At 40.5% G+C, this 20,040-nt stretch overlaps 2 protein-coding genes across 6 annotated transcripts in view; one reads left to right on the forward strand and one right to left on the reverse strand.

Moving 5' to 3' along the window:
* Positions 1-9,616, reverse strand: part of NLN (neurolysin) — a 91,750-nt gene extending 82,134 nt beyond the window's left edge. Inside the window, exon 1 of one of the 2 annotated variants that reach the window (XM_032404322.1) lies at positions 9,414-9,616. In XM_032404322.1, the coding sequence (XP_032260213.1) occupies positions 9,414-9,454 (41 nt within the window). In that variant the 5' untranslated portion in view covers positions 9,455-9,616. Of the gene's footprint in view, positions 1-9,128 lie in introns of both variants that reach the window. The other variant, XM_032404323.1, reaches the window with a different exon arrangement.
* Positions 8,825-20,040, forward strand: part of SGTB (small glutamine rich tetratricopeptide repeat containing beta) — a 45,396-nt gene continuing 34,180 nt past the window's right edge. Inside the window, exons 1-2 of one of the 4 annotated variants that reach the window (XM_032404331.1) lie at positions 8,825-8,913; positions 11,057-11,178. In XM_032404331.1, coding sequence (XP_032260222.1) covers positions 11,079-11,178 — 100 coding nt within the window. In that variant the 5' untranslated portion in view covers positions 8,825-8,913; positions 11,057-11,078. Of the gene's footprint in view, positions 8,914-9,677; positions 9,899-9,922; positions 10,414-11,056; positions 11,179-20,040 lie in introns of those variants that run through there. The other 3 variants (XM_032404330.1, XM_032404333.1, XM_032404332.1) reach the window with 3 other exon arrangements.

Below are 20,040 nucleotides of genomic sequence, written 5' to 3' on the forward strand. Positions count from 1 at the left end.
ATTTCCTTACTGCCTGTTTCTTTTCTGTATCATTGATTTCTACTTTTTATTATTGCCTGGTTTCTATTTTCTTTGGGTTGAATTTGGTGTTCCTTTTCTAGCTTGAGATAAAAACTCAAATCTTCCTTCTTTGCTAATGTATTTAAAGACACATTTTTTTTGCCCCGAGCATTACAAAAGCTATGTAATAGACTGCAAAAAGGACCACAAATTCTTCCTATCTCTGTCATTGTAATATAACTCAGCAGTTTTTTTTCCACCAAGAGGTGTCTTCACCCTTGACTCTAGGTTTGGCCATGTGACTTGCTTTAGTCAGTAAGTGTTAGCAAACATAAAACAGAGACTTGGTAAGCTTTTAAGCACTGGAGCTTGTCTTCTCTTGTGCTTGGAAACTTGAGAACACCAGGTGAATGAGAGCAATGCTTCCAAAAATATTTTTGTACCTACACCTTATGTATGGTGTGGCGTACTCCAAGGGTAAAAAACCTACTCCCAAAGCGGAAAACTTTTGCACTGTTGGTGGGAATGCAAGCTGGTGTAGCCACACTGGAAAACAGTATGGAGGTTCCCCAGAAAGTTAAAAATAGAACCATTCTATGATCTGGCAATTGCACTACTAGGTATTTACCCAAATACAAAAATACTAATTCAAAGGGATACATGCACCCTGATGTTTATAGCAGCATTATCTATAAAAGCCAAATTATGGAAACAGCCCAAGTGTCCACTGATGAATGGGTTAGATGTGTATACACACACACACACACACACACACACACACACAAAATACTCTATTCCATATTGAATGGAATATTATTCAGCCAAAAAAATAAAATAAAATCTTCCATTTGCAATGACATGGATGGACCTAAAGAGTATTATGCTAAGTGAAATAAGTCAATCAGAGAAAGACAAATACCATATGAGTTTCACTCATATATGGAGTTTAAGAAACAAACGAGCAAAGGGAAAAAAAGGAGGGGGAGAGGCAAACTAAGAAACAGACTCTCAACTATAGAAAACGAACTGATGGTTTCCAGAAGGAAGGCGGGTGGGAGAACAGGAAGAAAAAATAAAAGACATGAGGCAGGAAAAGAGCTTTCCTCTTGGGTCCTGACCACAGATAAGACTAGGTATCAAAGGTATCAGCTATGTGTGGCTGGGAAGTAAGAGGGTATCCTTTTGAATGCCAAGCAGGAGGTATAGATAATCTCACAGCAGGTGGAATGGGATCTTCCAAAGTACACTGTGGTAAATTAGAAACCCCTCTTTTGTAAGCTGGAGTTTCCCATACTTCCTGCAGTTTATGCTGATTTCCTTTTTGTTTCACTTAATAATTGGAAACGTTACTTCATGATAGGTAAAGGTTCCAAACGTGCAAAATGAAACATAAAAGTACTAGAAGAAAAGGCAGGTGATTTAAAAAATTATAGTCTTGGGGTAGGGACGCACTTTCCAGGCATGCAATCAAAGGCAAAAATCATAAAGGAAAAGACTGATATACTTGATTACATAACAACTTTAAACTTTTGTAGGGCAAAAAAGCAGTAACAATCCACCCCAGAATTTAAAGACAAAAAAACCCCTGCAATGTTTATGAAGGGCTATTACAAGTTAATAATCTGAGGGGTGCCTGGGTGACTCAGTCGGTTGTCTGCATCAGCTCAGGTCATGATCCCAGGGTCCTGGGATGGAGCCCTGTATCGGGCTCCCTGCTCAGCAGGGAGTCTGCTTCTCCTTCCCCTTCTCCCTCTGCCCTTCCCCCACCGCTTGTGCTCTCTCTCGCTCTCTCAAATAAATGAAATCTTTAAAAAAACCCCCAAAAAACAAATTAATGATTTGAATTTGAAAACCTCCTAAATACAACTAGGTAATTCACAAACATGAAATAATAGGTAATAGCTAATAATAGCTAATATTTATTGAGCTTTTATGTGCCAATGTGGTAGACTAACTGCTAACATGCCCTCCATCTCACCTCTATATGTACCTATGATTTCTTATAATTTGAATTTACTACTCCTCCCATCAAGATACAACGTCTATCTACCCATTTCTTGAACCCGGACTGGCCCTGTGAGTTGCTTTGGCCAGTAGAATGTGGCAGAGTTGATGGTGCTCCATCCAGTTCGAGCCTAAGCTTCAGCAAGCCTATACACACTTCACTCTCATGGAACCCTGCCCTGGCCATGAGAACACGTCAGAGTTAGTTTCCCAGAGAATGCAAGAGAATGTGAAAGAGAGCCAAGTGGCCCTAGTTTTCACCATCCTAGATTCCCATATATAAGAGGCAGCCAAGCCAAGATCAGCAGAGCTGCCTACACAGCCCATGGCTGACTGTAGGTGCAGAATGAGCCCAGTCAAGACCAGAAAAACTGTCCAACAAACATAACATTTGTCAGCAAACATAAATATCCATCATTATACTCTGCGGAGATGCAGTTTGTTACATGGCATTATTGTGGCAATAGTAATGGACATAGTTAGGCAATGTTCAAAGTACTCTTTATTTACTCTCCATCTTAAAAAGATGATGTGAGATAATAGCAAATATATAGTGGTCTTTGTTCCTGGCTCCTGGCACTGAGCTCCTAAAACCCTTGTTATTACCTAAGTGATAAGAGCACTGGATCATCTTTTGTTGTAATATTTGGTTTCTGACCCTGGTTTCCGTCATAGGGCTCCCGAAAACCCTGCAGTTTCCTGGGTGATAGGAGTGTCTTTTGCTCTGATGAAGTGACTCTGCGTAGGCTCCCTGGATAAGGACTGGTTACTAGAAAGACTGAGCCATGATTAGAAGCTTGGAATTTTCAGCCCTGCTCCTCCCCCCATTCTCTTGAGAAGGGAGAAGGGCTGAAAATGGAGTTAATGAAAGATCATGCCTACCTCATAAAAGCTCCATAAAAATCCCTATAGTATGGGGTTTGGAGAGCTTTCAGTTTGGTGAACATATCCATGTACCAGGAGGGTGATATACCCCAACTTCACAGGGACAGAAGCTACTGTGCTCAGGACCCTCCCAGACCTCACTGTATGTAACTCTTTATCTGGCTGTTCACCTATATCCTTATAATATCCTTTAATAAACTGGTAAACATGTTTCCTGAGTTCTGTGAACCTCTCCAGCAAATTAATTGAACCCAAGGAGAGGGCCGTGGGAAGCTCAGATTTATAGCCAATTGGTCAGAAGCACAGGTAACAACATGGACTTGCAACTGGCATGTGGAGTGTGGAGACCAGTCCTTAACCTGTGGGATCTGATAATATCTCCAGGTAGGTAGTATCAGAATTGAGTTAAAATGTAGGACACCCAGCTGGTGACTCAGAGAATGGCTTGCTGTGGGGAAAACCTCCACACACATTTGGTGACTGTTCAGTGTCAGAAGTGAAGAGTTCTGTGTGAGTAGTAAAGGGCTCCCAGAAGGGAGAACTGTTTTTCTAATACAGATGAATACAATTTTTCCCTCTCTTGTCTCATATCCTACTCACCTGTCTGAAAGATACTCTATTCTAGTCACAATGGCCTCTTCAATTTCTCAAACACACCAGGCACAGTTATCAACTTCTCACTGAGCCCTCTCTTGTCAACGCTATAATTTCATTTTCACCAATACCGAAGATCCCTCTTTTCTGCTTTATTTTTTGCCCCCTGGCACATGTCCCCATTTAACATACTCTATATTTTTCCTTAGTTGTCTCTCCCACTAGAATGTAAGCTCCATGAACACAAAGATTTTTGGCGGCTTTGTTCATTGTTGTATCATTAAAACTAGAATAATGTTTGGCACATAACAGCCACTCAAAAAATATTTGGTGAGTGAAAAAATTAGCAATTAATTTCAACTTACTGATGAAGAAACAGACACAGAGAAATCAAGTAACTCTGCCTGAGATTGCAGTGCTAGCCAGTGGCAGGGACAGGTCCAGATTACTAGAGCCTAGTCTATTCTAGTCTAGAGTACTATACTTACTACCTGCCTTTATTTTTTTCTTTAAAGATTTTATTTATTTATTTGACAGAGAGACACAGCCAGAGAGGGAACACAAGCAGCGGGAGTGGGAGAGGGAGAAGCAGGCTTCCCGCCAAGCAGGGAGCCTGAGGTGGGGCTCGATCCCAGGACCCCAGGATCATGACCTGAGCTGAAGGCAGAGGCTTAATGACTGAGCCACCCAGGCGCCCCACTACCTGCCTTTCTAATGCAGAACTTGGCATATACATATGTATCCAATAAGCATCAATTTCCTTGGTTCTTCATACTTTAATCTAGGTGCTTCTCCCCACAGAAGTTCTCTGCTTTGTCTTAACAAAAGAGGTGATAATATTTAAATCTAAGTACCAGATGTTTCTGTCCAAAACCAGGGGTAAAGAACAACAACAAAAATCCTCCTTTACAACTTTTTAAAATCCATTTTTACAAATAATCTCAGTCCAGCCTTTGATATTTATAACTTAAAACCTTTCCTTTATTGGTATTTTTTTCCTAGCACCATTGTCCTAAAATTCTGGGGTTTCTAGCTACTGGATTTGGGGGGACAACTGCAATTTTACTTAATTCCAGTTAAGATACAGAAATATTGTTAAATTTATGAATAACTATAATTTAATCTGTCTAACTTTCTGAGACTTCCCATATGAATAAATTCTCACATCAGAAACAAACAACTTTTTTGGTCTTCAGATCACAAGTCCTGAATTTTCATTAAAGAATTAAACTCACCTAATAAACTCTCAAAAAAATGCAAGTCAATGCAAATTATAATAAGAAAACTTCCCGCCTCACAAATTGATACAGGTAAAAAATATTAAGATGTTCAGTGTTGGTAATGGTGTAGGAAACTAGCATTTACACACTCCACTGGTAAGAGTGTAATTTTGGTGGAATGTTTTGGAGAAAACTAGGATAGTAAGTGCCAAAGGCCTGGAAGATGTACATGCCCTTTGATGTACAAATTCCATTTAAGAACTTATACTAATGAAATAATTAAGGATTTGGCAAAAGACTTAAGAGCAAGAACATTTATCTAAGTAAGCACTATTACTCATGGCAGGAAGTGGAAAAAGTTGTTATGTTCAAAAGTAGGGATTAATTATCACACATTTCTAAATGGACTACATTGTAACTATTTATATTATGGAAGGATGTTTATAGTACATACAACTTATAAAAATATGGTATAATCCCATATTTGTAAAAAAAAAAAAGTGTCTATTTGTAGAAAAGATTTTGGGAGCTGTTAACAATTGGTTCTTCTGGATTGTGTTTCTTTTGCTTGTGAATATTTTCTAAGTTTCCTACAATGAACATGCATTGCTGTCAGAATTTTTAAAACCATGGTTCTTTTTTAATTGAATGAGGAAACCAGGGCCATTTTATATATATATATATATAAAATTTGGACTAAATATCGTTGAGTCATCTTTCTTATTTGTTTTTTTGACAATGCCATCCATCCCTCACTCTACAGTATGCATCAGATTTTGCTTGGCTCATATTCTGTGTAATCTGGCTGAGAAAGGAGGGGAAATTCACCTGGTTTAATCGCTATGGCAACAAAAGTTGAAAGAAATCTTAAGTATCATTGAGTCCAGTCCTTTTCATTTTACAAAATAAGGAACTTGAGAGAGATCCAAGATATTGAGTGATTTACTTAAGGTCACAAGATTATCTAAATGGCAACTACAACCAGTTTTCAGATTCTCTGTCCCCTTATTCCTAAGAAATTGGCCTAGGACCCCATCAATCATCCTGGCTGTCCAACTGGCTTTGGGAAGGGGGTATAGCAGCTCTACCAAGAGAAAAACAAAAGAAATCCTAAGTCAGTAAACAAAAACCTACTCTTTAAACATGAAAATGAACTCCCAAGTGTAGGAAGAAACAGGAAAAAATACATCAAGAGAACACACAGGGCCTTCCACGTTGTCTAGTATTGACTGTTTTTTGGAGGACACAGTTCGAAACAAAGATTCTGTGATTAAGTCACTCACAAGTGCCATAAGTTAATGACTACTACTGCTATATATGTTGATTAACTGTAATATTATGCTGTTAAGTAACAAAATAGTTGATATATTTAGTTGGTTACCAGCTTCTAACAAGATAATAATTGCATGGCTTTTTATATATTTATTTTCTTCCACGCATAGACAAAGAATCTGAGTAACACTTATCAGTGGTTCTCAAGATGTGTTCTGCCATCCTTGGGGGTGGGAATATGGGGAGAGGTCCTTGAGACCATTTCAAGTCATCTGGGAGGTTACAAGTACTTCATGATAATAGTATGATATTATTTACTTTTTTCACTCGGTTGACATTTGTACTGATGGTAAGAAACAATGGTAGATGAAATTGTTGGCTCCTTAGAACACGTCAAGGCAGTGGGACCGAACTGTCTTAACAGTCATTATATTCTTCACTGCCATGGACTCACGCTAAAAATGTCAATTTCACTTTCATGAAATAGTAAAATATTTAATTTTATTAAATCTCAATCACTGAATGATATGTGTGGCAAAGTATGCATAAAGCACTTCTGCTGTATACTTGAGCACCAAGACTGTCCAGAAGATTTGGTTGCTCAAACCAAAAGCACTTGTGCAACCAATTAAATTGGAGCTGAAATAGCTGCTTTTCTCATGGAACACTGTTTGTACTTGAAAAGATGAGTGACAAACTATGATTGATCAGACTAAAGTATTCAGCAGAAGTTCTCTCAAAAATGTAACAAAGTGAGCCTGTCACATTGAGGAATGGATAGTATTTGTTACCACTGATAAAATTTCAGCTTTCAAATGAAAATTAGAATTTTGAAAAATTGTATCTGCCCCTGTGAGCTTGCCAGCTTCCGAATACCTCAAGACTTTTATGATGGAGTGGATGATGATATAAAGGAATATGATTTGATATTGTATAACGTAATGTGTCAACATTAGGAAGATCTGTATAACACAGTGTACTGCGATTTTCCAAGTAACCAATGTTTGATATTAGAAAATCATGTGTGTGTAAAGGATCCATTTAAAATCCATGGATTTTAATGTAACAGAATAAGAAAAGTACACTGATAGTTTCATATTCTGCATTGCAACTAATCTTTAAAAAACTACCACTTGTGAAACTTTGATATGATATCAAAGCATATCCATGATTACTTTTAAAAAGCTGTTAAATACTCCTGTTTTTCCAACTACATATAAGTGAGAGGTGGGATTTTCTTCTTAAACCAAAAGTGTAACATATCAAATGCAGAAGCAGATATTAGAATCCAGCTATTTTCTATTAAGTTACACATTTGTTTTGCACAAGTGTAAAACAATGCCACTCCTAGGATAGTTTTTATAAAAAACAAAAACAAATAAAATGTTGGAGAAGATATAGAGAAGATGGAACTCTTGTTCACTGCTGACAGGAATGTAAAATGGTACAGGTGCTGTGGGAAACATAGTGGTTCCTCAAAAAATTAAACACAGAATTACCATATGGATCCACTAATTCTAAGTATACATACCAAAGAACTGAAAGGAGAGACTCAAACAGATGTGTGCACATCTATGATCATAGCAGTATTATTCAAAACAGCCAAAAGATGGAAACAACCCAAGTGATCATGGACAGGTGAATAAACAAACAAAATGTGTTATATCGATACGATGGAATATTATTCAGCCTTGAAAAGGAAGAAAATTCTGACCTAAGTTATAACACGGATGAACCTTAAAAACATGCTAACTCAAATAAGCCAGTCAGAAAAGAACAAAAACTGTAGGATTCCACTTGTATGAGGTGCCTAATATAGTCAAAATCATAAAGACAGAAAGAATAGTGGTTACCAGAGACGGGAAAGAACATGAGGAGTTACTGTTTAATGGGTACAGAGTTTCACTTTGGGATGATGAAAAAGATCTGGAGATGGATAATGGTAATGGTTGTACAACTATGTAAATGTTCTTAATGTCACTGAATTGTGCACTTAAAAATGATTAAAATGGCAAATTTTACATTATGTATATTTTACAACCATAAAAAAAAAAAAACTGAAGGAAAAAAAAAAGAAACCAAACCACAATTCCACTTTCTTACTGATTTTTTTGGAGGAGTTTTGGAAAACAGTTATTTTTCATTAAAAATGTTATTTGTGCAGGTAATGAGTTTATTACTGTTTTCTTTTTACATAAATGAATACTTTAAAAATCCCCTAATTTTCATTTCTAATATGGTAAATATGGGTAGTTATAACCGACATAAACAGAAGCTCTTAGATCCTCAGTAATTTTTGCAAGGTAAAGGGGTCCTGAGACTAAAAAGTTTGAGAATAGCTGTCTTACACAAAATTTATTCTTCTCACACCTGCGTTATGTATCTTCATTTGTTGGTATAGCTGCATTTGAAGCTGTATCACTTGCAGCCTGCAGACTAAAAGGACGGTGTGAAATATGGTAAAAATCATCATATTAACTCTTTATAATTATTACTGTCCCTTGGATGCACCATAATTACAGGGACTGAGCAACACAAAGCTCCACACAGATGAGTGGCCATATACAATAGAAAACTGTCAAAAAGCTTAAATGCTGAACATTTTCCAAAGTAGTTTTATAAGTATCTAGCGAGAAACACATATTTCCTTTTTTCTGTTGGATCTTCATTAGGATTTACAGTTCAAGGCTGAATTTGGGGATGGGGGTGGTAGAGGCATTGTTTCCGAAAACCACTCCATCTAGTGCATCCGTGCAAAGAATTTAATTCTCTCACCATCTTGCTACTGGTCTGTGGCAGAGGGGTGTGGCTTGGGAGCTAGGAAGCAATCCAAAACAGCAGCTGAGGCTGCCCCAAACCGTGTCCTAGCAATAATTTCCTCCATTTTGGGCCAAGTCAATTGGCCCCAGCAAGACGCCGAATGTTTTATGGGGAAGAGGTAAATAAAAAGGAAATTAGAAAGCATGGACCGAGATAAGCAGCAAAACCATAGCGGTTTCATCGCGCGTGTTTGTTAAACGATTTGTATGCTAATGATATGCGTGAGGGGCAAATCAGAATCTCTATTCCTGAGTCTACAGCTGCCGGCACTTTTAATAAGAGGTTCGCAGTTCTGGATGGGAGGCGGAAGTCAAACGATTTTCTTATCCGAACCATCTTTCTGCATTCATTTTGGGCCAGGCCTGTGGCCAGTCTTGCTGGCTGCAGCTGAGACAGTCCCAAACAAAGGGGAATGGATGCCCTCCCGAGGGAGTGGAGGGAAAGGTGGCCCCAAGTGTCCGCGCCAGGTGTCCCTCAGGGTAGAGCATGCGGGCCGCGGGGACGGAGAGTCCCAGGGGCGTCGGAGGGGTACGCTCGGGAAATGCTGAGCACAGGCACCTGGCACGGACGGGACCACGCCCGGCCCACAGCCAAGGTTAACCCGCGCACTGGAGGTACCTGTGGAGGCCTCGCACAGCCGAAAGGCACTGGGCGATCATGGGAGGGCCGAGAGGCGGCGGCGGCGGCGGCGGCGGCGGGCGCGCTGTCCTCCGGTTTGGGGTGGGGGATGCGGGGCGCCGGGGAGCCGAAAGGCGGCCTAGCGCAGGAGGCAACAGCTGCGGCGGCGGCCAGTCCTGTCCGCGCCCTCCCACGTGCGGCAGCCCCACGCCGGCGCCCACTTCGGCCCCGCCCCCCCGACTTGCGCCCCGCCCCGCGCGCTGGCGCCGCCCGGGGGGCGGTTCTGGCGAGACCCAGTGGCCGGGAGCGGAGCGCGCAGCCGGGTGGGCTGAGGGGCGACGGCGGCCTGGGAGCCGGGGAAGTTTGGGCGACCGTGGGCAGTGCTGCGATCGGGAGCCAGGCTGAAGCCGGAGGACCAGGGGGCGGGCGTACCGGCTTACGGACGCCCCCAGGCCCGCTGCCACTGTCTCGCGTCCTCTCGCCTGGTAAGGGGCTTCTGTCTGGGATGGGTGCGTCTCCCCCGGCCCCAGATGGGGCCTGCACCGCGCACCCGCAGCAAACCCCGTCTGGGCCAAAACGAGGCCCGGGTAGAAAGGGAGGGAGAAGGAGGTCAATGTGCTCTGGGGGGAAGAAGGGGGAGAAGCCTGGAGGAGGTTGAGTATCTTCGTTTCTCCTCCTCACCCTCTCTGCCCCCCCATTCTTTTTTTCACCTTCTGCCCTGGGGCCTTATTTAGTACTTGCAAGCCCATGGCCTAAAGACTGGGCTCGCCTTTAAAATAAGCCCAGAAATAATAAACATCCTGGCGGCGGGTACCACACCCTGGCTTTGGATTAGGGAACCTGGGGAACAGATGGATGATGCGATTTAGTGGAAATAAGCCATTAAGGCCGGCTGGCCCTTCGCCACTGTTTGGATGCGATAGTATTCCATGTGAATGAACATGACAGGGAGCTTCCAGCTTGTCCACGAGAGCACAGCTACTGCAGAGAGCACTGGTCGGTATGTAGTATCCATCGACTTAGGCAATGGTTTTCCGACATGTCTTGACTAAATAGAAATGCCATTTTTATTAAGAATGACATTCAATGGTTGAACACCCTTCCATTAATATATTTCCTCCTCAAATAGTCTAACCCTACAAAAGTTGGTGCACGGTAAATTATACATACATTTTTAAAAATCTCATGAAATAGAGGAAGATGCTCATTGTAGATCAGCTTCTGAGTCAGCAGTATGAAATCTCCCTCAACTTAGTACAGAGGCCTTTTGGGGATTTCTATATCTGTATCTATTCCCCTGTCCTGATCTGTATCTGTGCTATATATACTGTTAAGAGACAGTGAGATATTCAGTGAGGGTCTAAGCTTATGTTCTACATGTTTTGAGAAAAATTTTACTTTTGCAAGCTTTAACAATCTAATACTATTGGGTATAAGTGAAAATATGTAATACGTTACCATAACAACACTTTGTGTTCTCCTGACTCTTTAAAAAGAAGAATGAAGGTAATAGAGGTTCTGTTTTTGCTTTTTACTTTTGATGTAATTTTTTTTTGATGTAATTTATAATCTAGTTATTTATAACCTTCCTGACAGATTCTTTAACATAACTTGGATCGCTGTTTTCCGTTTTTCTTATCAAGGAAAAGTGTTTAAGCTTTTAAAATGTCATCTATCAAGCACTTAGTTTATGCAGTTATTCGTTTCTTACGGGAACAAAGTCAGATGGATGCTTATACTTCAGATGAACAAGAAAGTTTGGAAGGTAGGCACCTGCTCTTTATGTTCATTTGTGTTATAATTGTAAACAAAGACTAAAATAGCTATAGCCTGACTTCATGATCTATTATAACAAAATTAAAGTATTTTATTGATCTTTCAAGAAGAGATTGTGTTTCCATTTTCTGAGGCTTGTTTTAACTAACAACACAATATGAGGACAGTGGTTCATTTACTGAACAACTGTTATGTGTCAGAACTATGCTGTTCATACTGTAGGGAATTTTTTCTCTACAGTAACTGTTAAGTTAGTATTATCCTCACTTAACAGATAATGAAATGAAACCAGATAGATTAAGTGACATAACAGTGAAATGTGGCCAAGTTGAGGTTTAAATCCTGGTTTTTACTCTGAAGATCTTGTCTCTTCCTAATAGGAAAGCATCCCATTTAGAATCAATATATGAAAATACCTTAGCCATCATAAAAGCAGTATGTAAAAGTGTAATAATTACATCACAATTAAGCTCTGACAACTTTCTATTTGGGGATTTGAAAATGAGAGGATTTCACTGTTGTTCTGTGTGAGCTTTAGATATTAGATTTGGTAATCTGTGAAGTTGAGTAGGACTTGGATGATAGCATCACGTGTTTCCTTGAACACCATCTTTTCTGCTTCACATTTATGCATTATAAAATTTAAATTCAGTATAACCATAACAGGGTAGAATTCTGCAGATGGGCTTATGGAGTTTGAATGAGTGTAGCTTCCTTAAAGACTTAATTATTGCAATGAGGCTACATTTGGGAGAATTTAATACAATTTGATTTGCCATCTTGAAGCTATTCCTCCTATCAAGGGGATGCATCTATTAATTTCAATAAGCACTTTCATTGTGAATATGCTTTTAAGAGGTGGGGATGAAAATTGGGCATTTGCTCTAAATCTGCTTGCAATCTGGTGAGACACTGTCTTTCCAGGTGGCAGTGAGAGGAGTAGGTGACACACAGTTGGAGAGCATTGCAGTCGGTTCATTTCATATTAAGATCTTTTTGTCCTCCTTGGTGGTTAAACTATGTGAAGGTAAAGGTGACTGCTTATATAAAGAAAACATTGGTTATGGTTGCTCAGTAGCAAACAGATAAAAGCAACCATTTAATAAAAGATGTTTCTTTTCCAATCAAAGGCAGTATAATACATCCTTCTAAGGGCCAGAAAGAGAATTGAGAGGTTTTTTAAAAATCAAGATGTTATGTCCTATTTTTAGGATGGTCTTCAGCCAAAAATATGTGCCTTCAGCTGTTTGTTATATATGGCAGTCGGAAATGGTGCCAATTGTTTTTGACCGACCCCTATTTTTGACTCTGTGAGTCTAATTTAATTGAGTATGAAATCATGTGGAGAAGTCTGCCCACCTTCTAGACATTTAAAAAAGCCCTAGAAAAGGAGCCGAAGTTCTAGTACCAGCCTTACCATAGTGGTAAGTTCTTATAGTCTTATCAGCTTTGAGCTTTTTCACCAGATAATGTCACCCACTCCTAACTGTTGTCACCTATTGACATCTGTTTTATGTGCTCCTGTTCCCTGTCACTCTCTCTAGTACTACTCTGTCTGAATTCTTGGCAATTGCAATCACCTCATAGGTGTTTCTTTCAGTTCTCTCAGCACTCTGTTCCTTGACCTCCTTGTCCTCCGGTGATCTCAACTACTCAGCCGCGTGGTCATACCCTAGACTAGTGGTTCTCAACTCAGGGTGATTTTGCAATGTCTGGAGATACTTTTAATTGTCACCACTGAGGGCTGGTATTACTGGCATCTAGTGGGTAGAGGCCATCGATACTGCTAAACATACTGTAATGCCCAGGATGGCCCAAGAACAAAGTCCAAATTGTCAGTAGTGCCAAGGGTGAGAAACTCTTCCCTGGACCTTCTCATTATTGAAACCGCATTCTCTCCATAATCTCTATTGTAAACATTTCACTTCCTGACCACTACTGCCTGTCTTTGCAGCTCATTCCCTCTATAATCCCTACCTCAACAATCTTTGACCCTATGGTACCTCCAGTCTGTTGATCTCTTACCTTTCACACCCCTCTTCTTACCTTGCTTAAATTCCATGGTTCATCATTATGTTCATGCCCTTGTATATCTCTCCTTTGTAAAACCCAACCTTGCTTAAATTCAGCTCTCCACCAACTCTGTGTTCTTATCCATGTGACTATGTATAGATGGAACAAAACATACAACTTTGCTGATTGGTCCCACTTTGAATTCATGACCATGAGCCTCAAGTGGACATTTAATGCTGCCTGGCAATCACACTGTCTCTTCCAAGTTCGTTCATACTTTTGCTCTCCTAGACCACTACTTTAACACTTTCTCCTGTCTTCTCAAACCCTCAAACCTCTTCCCCTGTACTCACTTTTAGTTGATGACCTTGCTTCTTACTCCACCAAGAGAATTAAAGTAATAAGAAAATAACTTCCACAGACTCCCCCTGCCCCCTGTATCCACACGCCAGCATCTACACCCCCACACACTCTGCCTGCCTGCCTAGCTATTACCATATGCCGTGGACTAAATATTTGTGTTTTCTTGAAATTCATATGTTGAAACCTAATGCCCATTGTGATGGTATTAGGAGGTGGGGCCTTCATGATTGGGATTAGTGCTCTCATAAGAGACCCCAGAGAGCTCCTTTGCTCCCACCATGTGAGGACGCAGTGAAGAGGCACCATCTGGGAACCAGAAAACAGGTCCTCGCTAGACACTGAATTTGCTAGTACCTTGATCTTGGACTTCCCAGCCTTCAGAACTTTGAGATATAAATTTCTGTTGTTTATAAGCCACCTAGTCTATGGTGTTCTGTTGGAGCAGCCCAAACAGACTAAGACACCATAGATGAACCATCCATTGTCTTTTCTAAATGAAACCTCTCTACTGGCACACTGGATCTGATTCTGTCCTGTCTCACCTACTCTGGGTTATCACTCGAGTTATTCTACATTTCTTGTCTTACATCAGCAAATCTTCACTCTGTCCTGGATCATTTCTATCAGAATATACTTTTCATTATTTCTCCCTTCTTAAAAAAGCAAAAACAGCAGCTAATTACTCTTGCCTTATTAGTCCCCTGCTTCCAAACTACTGCCTACTTTTATTGTCCTCCCCCTTTGCTGGAAAACTCTTTGAAAGAATTGTATATATTTGCTTTTAAAAATTCCTCTCCTGGGGCGCCTGGGTGGCTCAGTCATTAAGCGTCTGCCTTTGGCTCAGGTCATGATCCCGGGGTCCTGGGATCAAGCCCCGCTTCAGGCTCCCTGCTCAGCGGGGAGTCTGCTTCTCCCTCTCCGTCTCCCTCTCCATCTCCCTCTGTTTGCTCGCTTGCTCTCTCTCTCAAAGAAATAAATAAAATATTAAAAAAAAAATTCCTCTCCTATTCTTTCTTTTTTTTTTTTTTTTATTTACGACAGAGAGAGACACAGCGAGAGAGGGAACACAAGCAAGGGGAGAAGGAGAGGGAGAAGCAGGCTTCCTGCTGAGCAGGGAGCCCAATGCGGGGCTCGATCCCAGGACCCTGGGATCATGACCTGAGCCGAAGGCAGACGCTTAATGACTGAGCCACCCAGGCGCCCCTCTCCTATTCTTTCTTAAACCCAATCCAGTTAGGCCTTAACCTCAGTCTCTCCACCCATACTGTTCTCATCAAGATCATCCGTGATTTCTGGGTTATTTATTTCAGTGGTCAGTTCTCAGTCTCCATCTGTCTTACTAGCTGCCGTTGATAAAGCTGATGATCTCCCTCATCTCCCCCCCACCCCTCACCGCCGCCACTGCCCTATACTTGATTCAGTTGGCTTTCAGGATACCGCCTCACACTCTCTTAGTTTTCTTCTTATCTCATTGCTTGCTCCATCTCCTTTACTAGTTTCTCTTCCTTTCCCTGACCTGGAGTGCCTAGGGTCCAGTGCTTGATCTTCTTCTCTTCACTATCTATACTCACTTTTTTTATGGTATCATTCAGTTTCTTGGCATTCAGTCAAGACCTTCCTTCTGAACTGCAGATTTTTATATCCAACTGCCTACTAGATATCTCTGCTTCTTTGTCTAATAGGCATCTCAAACTGAACATTTCCAAGACTGAACTCCTGATCCTCCCACCCAAAATCTGTTCCCTATCTCAGTTGATGGCAGCTCTGTCTTTTCAGTTGCTTAGGCCCAAAATTTGGGCATCATTCTGGACTCTTTTCTCTCAGACTGTGCATTTAATCATTTAATTAATCCTGTTGGCTGTACCTTCAAAATATATCTAGAGTCTTACCATTTCCTCCCACCTGCGCTTATGTCACCCCTGGGTAGAATTAAGTGTTTCTCATCTGTTTTAATGTAGTAGCCTCTAACTAGTCTGTCTGCTTCTGTTCTTGCAGCTTTGTTGAATATTCCCAACACAACCGCCAGTGATCTTTTAAAACAGAGTAGGTCAGGGGCGCCTGGCTGGCTCAGTCAGTAGAACATGTGACTCTTGATCTTGGGTTTGTAAGTTCAAACCCCACGTTGGGTGTAGAGATTACTTAAAAATAAAATCTTTAAAAAATTTTTAAAAAGTAAAACAGAGTATGTCAGATTCTATCATTTCTCCACTCAAAATCTTGCAGTGACTTCTCATGTTACCTAGTCATGGTTTAAAGGATTTATATAATTTGGACTTCTGTGATGTGTTGTTCACAGACTCTTCCCCTTTCTCATTTGTCTTGAGCCAAATTAGCTTCCTAACTCTAAATACACGACATCCTCTTTCCTAAAGGCTTCTGTTGTAGTTGTTTTTTGCTGCTTAGATTGTTATTCCTCCAGATAATGGTAATAACCCCCATCTTCTTTGAGTCTTTTGACTCAAGTCTGAGTCTCAGATCTCTTTTCTGAAGGAGGCCTATGCTGGGCACTCTTGCGTCTGCAGCCTGCTTCCCTGCCCTGCTCTCCATACTTGCGTCTCTTCGCCCTGCTCTACTTTTTATGGCTTATAGCCTACCTCTCCACCCCTGCCCCAAAAGGTCAGCCCCAAGAGGTCAGGGATTTTTTCTCTTTTATTCACTGATATATCTGAAGCATGTAGAAAATTGCCTGACACATGGTAGGTGCTCAATAAGTATTTGTTGAATTGAATTGATGAATTGAGTCAAGTGATCCTGGGCCTATCACTCAGTTGGTCTGTATCTTAATTTCTCAGTCTGTTAGGTGAAGCTGTCTGCCTCCTCTCCATCTGATAGATTCGTCAAGAGAATCAGAATCAGTGATGGCAGGTACCTAGCATATGGTAGCTTTTTAATAAAGTGCTGTACAGATGGGATATGGTAGTGTTGAATAGAACTCTTCACTTGCCCTGCTCCTCATCAGTACCAAATGCACTATTATTGTTTGTTGTTAAAGTGGAACAATAATTATATACAGTATTTGTTTATATTTGTATGACTTATTCTTGAGTATGACCTCCTGAAAGGAGGATCAAATGTAATAATCCTTGTTTCATAAATGAGAATCTTGAGGTAAAATAAGATAAATTATTGCACCTAGGTTATTTGATTTTTTTTGATTGGATGAAAAATGGTAACGAGGTAGTCCTGAGTTCTTGTCATACTACCCCCCTCCCAAACCTCTCCCCCCACCCCCGCCACTACTGCCTACTCTTTTTGTGTTCCTTTTGCTGGAAAACTCTTCGAAAGAGCTGTCTATACTTGCCTTTTCTAATTCCTCTCCTGTTCTTTTTTGAACCTATTCCAGTTGGGCCTTTGCCTCAGTCTCTCCACCCACACCATCATCATCAAGGCTAAACACTTTGGCAGCTGGATTTACCTATCAAACAATTCTGTTTACCTATATAAGGAATCTAAAATAGTCAAACGCTTAGAATCAGGGAGTAGAGTGATAGTTGCCAGGGGCTGGGGAAGGAGAAAACAGGGAGGTGAGGGTCAGAGGGTACAAAGTTTCAGTTATGCAAGATAATTAAGTTCTGAGGACTTACTAGTCTGCCTGGTGCCTATCACCAACTGTGTTCTGTACTAAAAGTTTGGTAAGAAGGTAGATCTAGGTTAAGTGTTCTTAGTACACACGTACACACGAGAATAAAGGTGGTGAGAGGAAACTTTGGGAGGCGATGAGTATGTCTCCGGCCTCAACGGTGGTGATGGTTTCATGGGTGTATACTTATCCCCAAACTCATGGAGTTATAGACATTAATATGAACAGCTTTTTATTTATTTTATTTTTTTTAAAGATTTTATTTATTTGACAGAGAGAGACACAGCGAGAGAGGGAACATAAGCAGGGGGAACGGGAGAGGGAGAAGCAGGCTCCCCGCGGAGCAGGGAGCCCGATGCGGGGCTCGATCCCAGGACCCTGGGATCATGACCTGAGCCGAAGGCAGACGCTTAACGACGGAGCCACCCAGGCGCCCCACAGACAGCTTTTTATATGTCAACCATACCTCAGTAAAGTGGTTTGAAAAAACACAGGCCAAATAATTGTGTTTAAAACAAAACAGCCACCTCCTTTAATGATATTTAATTGTGTCTATTATGTACCAGATCTGTGTTTTAAGATTAGTGGCAGCACAGATAAAGGAGCTGGACTGAATTTCCTCAACAGGATAGAGCATAAAAATCCCTCAGTTACCACATGGACTTTCCACCTGTCAGTGTTTAGCAGTAAAGTTACATACTGTGGGTTTTGGTTACGGACTTGGTTGTGTACTATCCCTCTTTCCCATGGCCATGCATTAATGTTTTGGAGAGGAGAGGTGCTTTTCTCTACAGATTTTATCGTTGTTATTTCCTCTGTAATTAAACTATTACTTCCACTGTAAACAAAGACGTAGATTAAATTTATTGAACACCTATTATTTGCCAGATCTGTTAAAGTCAGAGATGAGTTAGATACAGTCCTTATCCTCAGGGACACTCTAATGTGGGAGACAGACGTTTAAACGCATGTAATATAGTATGATAAGTTCAATAATAGAAACAGGTACCAGCAACATGGCACAGTAAAGGCAATGACCATTCTGATCAGGGAGGAAAGATACTGATCAAGAATAAATATATACACATAAACACACACATATATTTACCATTATTATTATTATTGTTGTTTACATTGACTGTCTTCATGGCGATGGGAGCCTGTTTCCTTGTGGCCCAATGTTTTTAGTGCTGATACAGACTGAAGTTTGAGAACAGCTGCTTGGCAAGAATAGAAATTGAGAGAATGAGGAATGAGTAAACAGTGGATTATGTTCTATGTAAAAGACACTCTGACTGCTTACACTTGGTAACTTAGTTGCTTATTCAGTCCCTTTTCTAGGGAGGATTGTTCTCTGGATAGAAAAAATAATAGTATTTCTTTTGTGACAGAGGTATTTTTCTCAAGACCACAATTAATACATAATGTATCTTTTAAAAGTCATACACAAATATAAGTGAATGTATAATAAATCAGACAGAGGAAGATGAATACTGTATGACCTCTCTTATATATGGAAGCTAATAAACAAACCAACCAAGCACATAGATAGAAGAGATTGGTGGTTGTCAGAGGTGGGGAGTGGGGTGAGAGAAGTGGGTGAACTGTTTTTGTGTTGTTTTTAACTTAAATATATTGAATACAAATAATAAAAAGTCCTCCACAAATATAAGTGAATCTCTTCCACACTGTCTGGAAGTACACTGGACACTTGGGCTTCATTCTCATCTTGTGGAACTGGGAGAGAATTCCTTTTCAAAGGAGAGCATCCTCAAAATGAGAATCTGCCTCCATTCCCCTCTGTGAGTACTCGTAGAAATGACAGGATAGGTTTCTTTCCTGTAATTGCCCTGGTTTGGACCCCTTGTTTGTTTAGATCATTTAAGTGGGAACCCTCCCTGATCTGAGGGGTAATTTCCTTTACTCTGTCATGTAGCTGGTACATGTTTCTCTTAGTGAACTTATTATACTGTATTACATGCATTTAACTGTCTGTCTCCCACATTAGACTGTCTCTGAGGATAAGGCCTGCATCTTATTCCCTGTCTAATTCATTCTCAGCATTCCTACCAGAGTTTTAGTTCTAAACACAAATCCAGTTATAATATTCTTCACTGAATTTTTTAATGACTCTCCATTTGCCTGTAGTGTAAAGTGCACATTCTTTGAGAACGTTATATAAGGTGCCTTGTCATCCAACAACAGACTTGCTTTCTAGCATAATCTCCCACCATGTCTTTCCATCCCGTCTGTACCCTGACCACATCAGTTTTCTTGTCATACACTGAATGCAGATGACGCACCTATCACCATTTAACATGCCATGTATTTTTCTGCTTGTCTGCCACCTTCTCTTAAATGTTAAGCTTCATCACATGGATAGCGATTTTTGTCCTCAGATTAACTGCTATCTTTCTATCACCTTAGAAGAGCACCTTGCACATAGTAGGTGCTTGGGGTAAATTTGCAGGCATGAATGAATTTTTTTAAAGCCCACCTATTTTCACCTAAGTAAATATGCCAGGATTAATATTTAGTGCCTCCTATGAGCCAGAATTTGTTTCTGTTACTATTTTTGGTCAGGTTGAGAATTCTGTTTCTCACATTGAAAAAGAAGATTTTTTTTTTTTTTTTCTCCATCCTCAGAAAGGTTTTTCTTTTTTTTTATTTAAATTTTTTTATTGTTATGTTAATCCCCATACATTACATCATTAGTTTTAGATATAGTGTTCCATGATTCATTGTTTGTGCATAACACCCAGTGCTCCATGCAGAACGTGCCCTCCTCAATACCCATCACCAGGCTAACCCATCCTCCCAACCCCCTCCCCTCTAGAACCCTCAGTTTGTTTTTCAGAGTCCATTGTCTCTCATGGTTCTTCTCCCCCTCCGATT

Source organism: Phoca vitulina, unplaced genomic scaffold (genome assembly GCF_004348235.1).
Source record: "Phoca vitulina isolate PV1807 unplaced genomic scaffold, GSC_HSeal_1.0 scaffold6, whole genome shotgun sequence".
In the NCBI taxonomy this organism is placed as follows: Eukaryota; Metazoa; Chordata; class Mammalia; order Carnivora; family Phocidae; genus Phoca; species Phoca vitulina.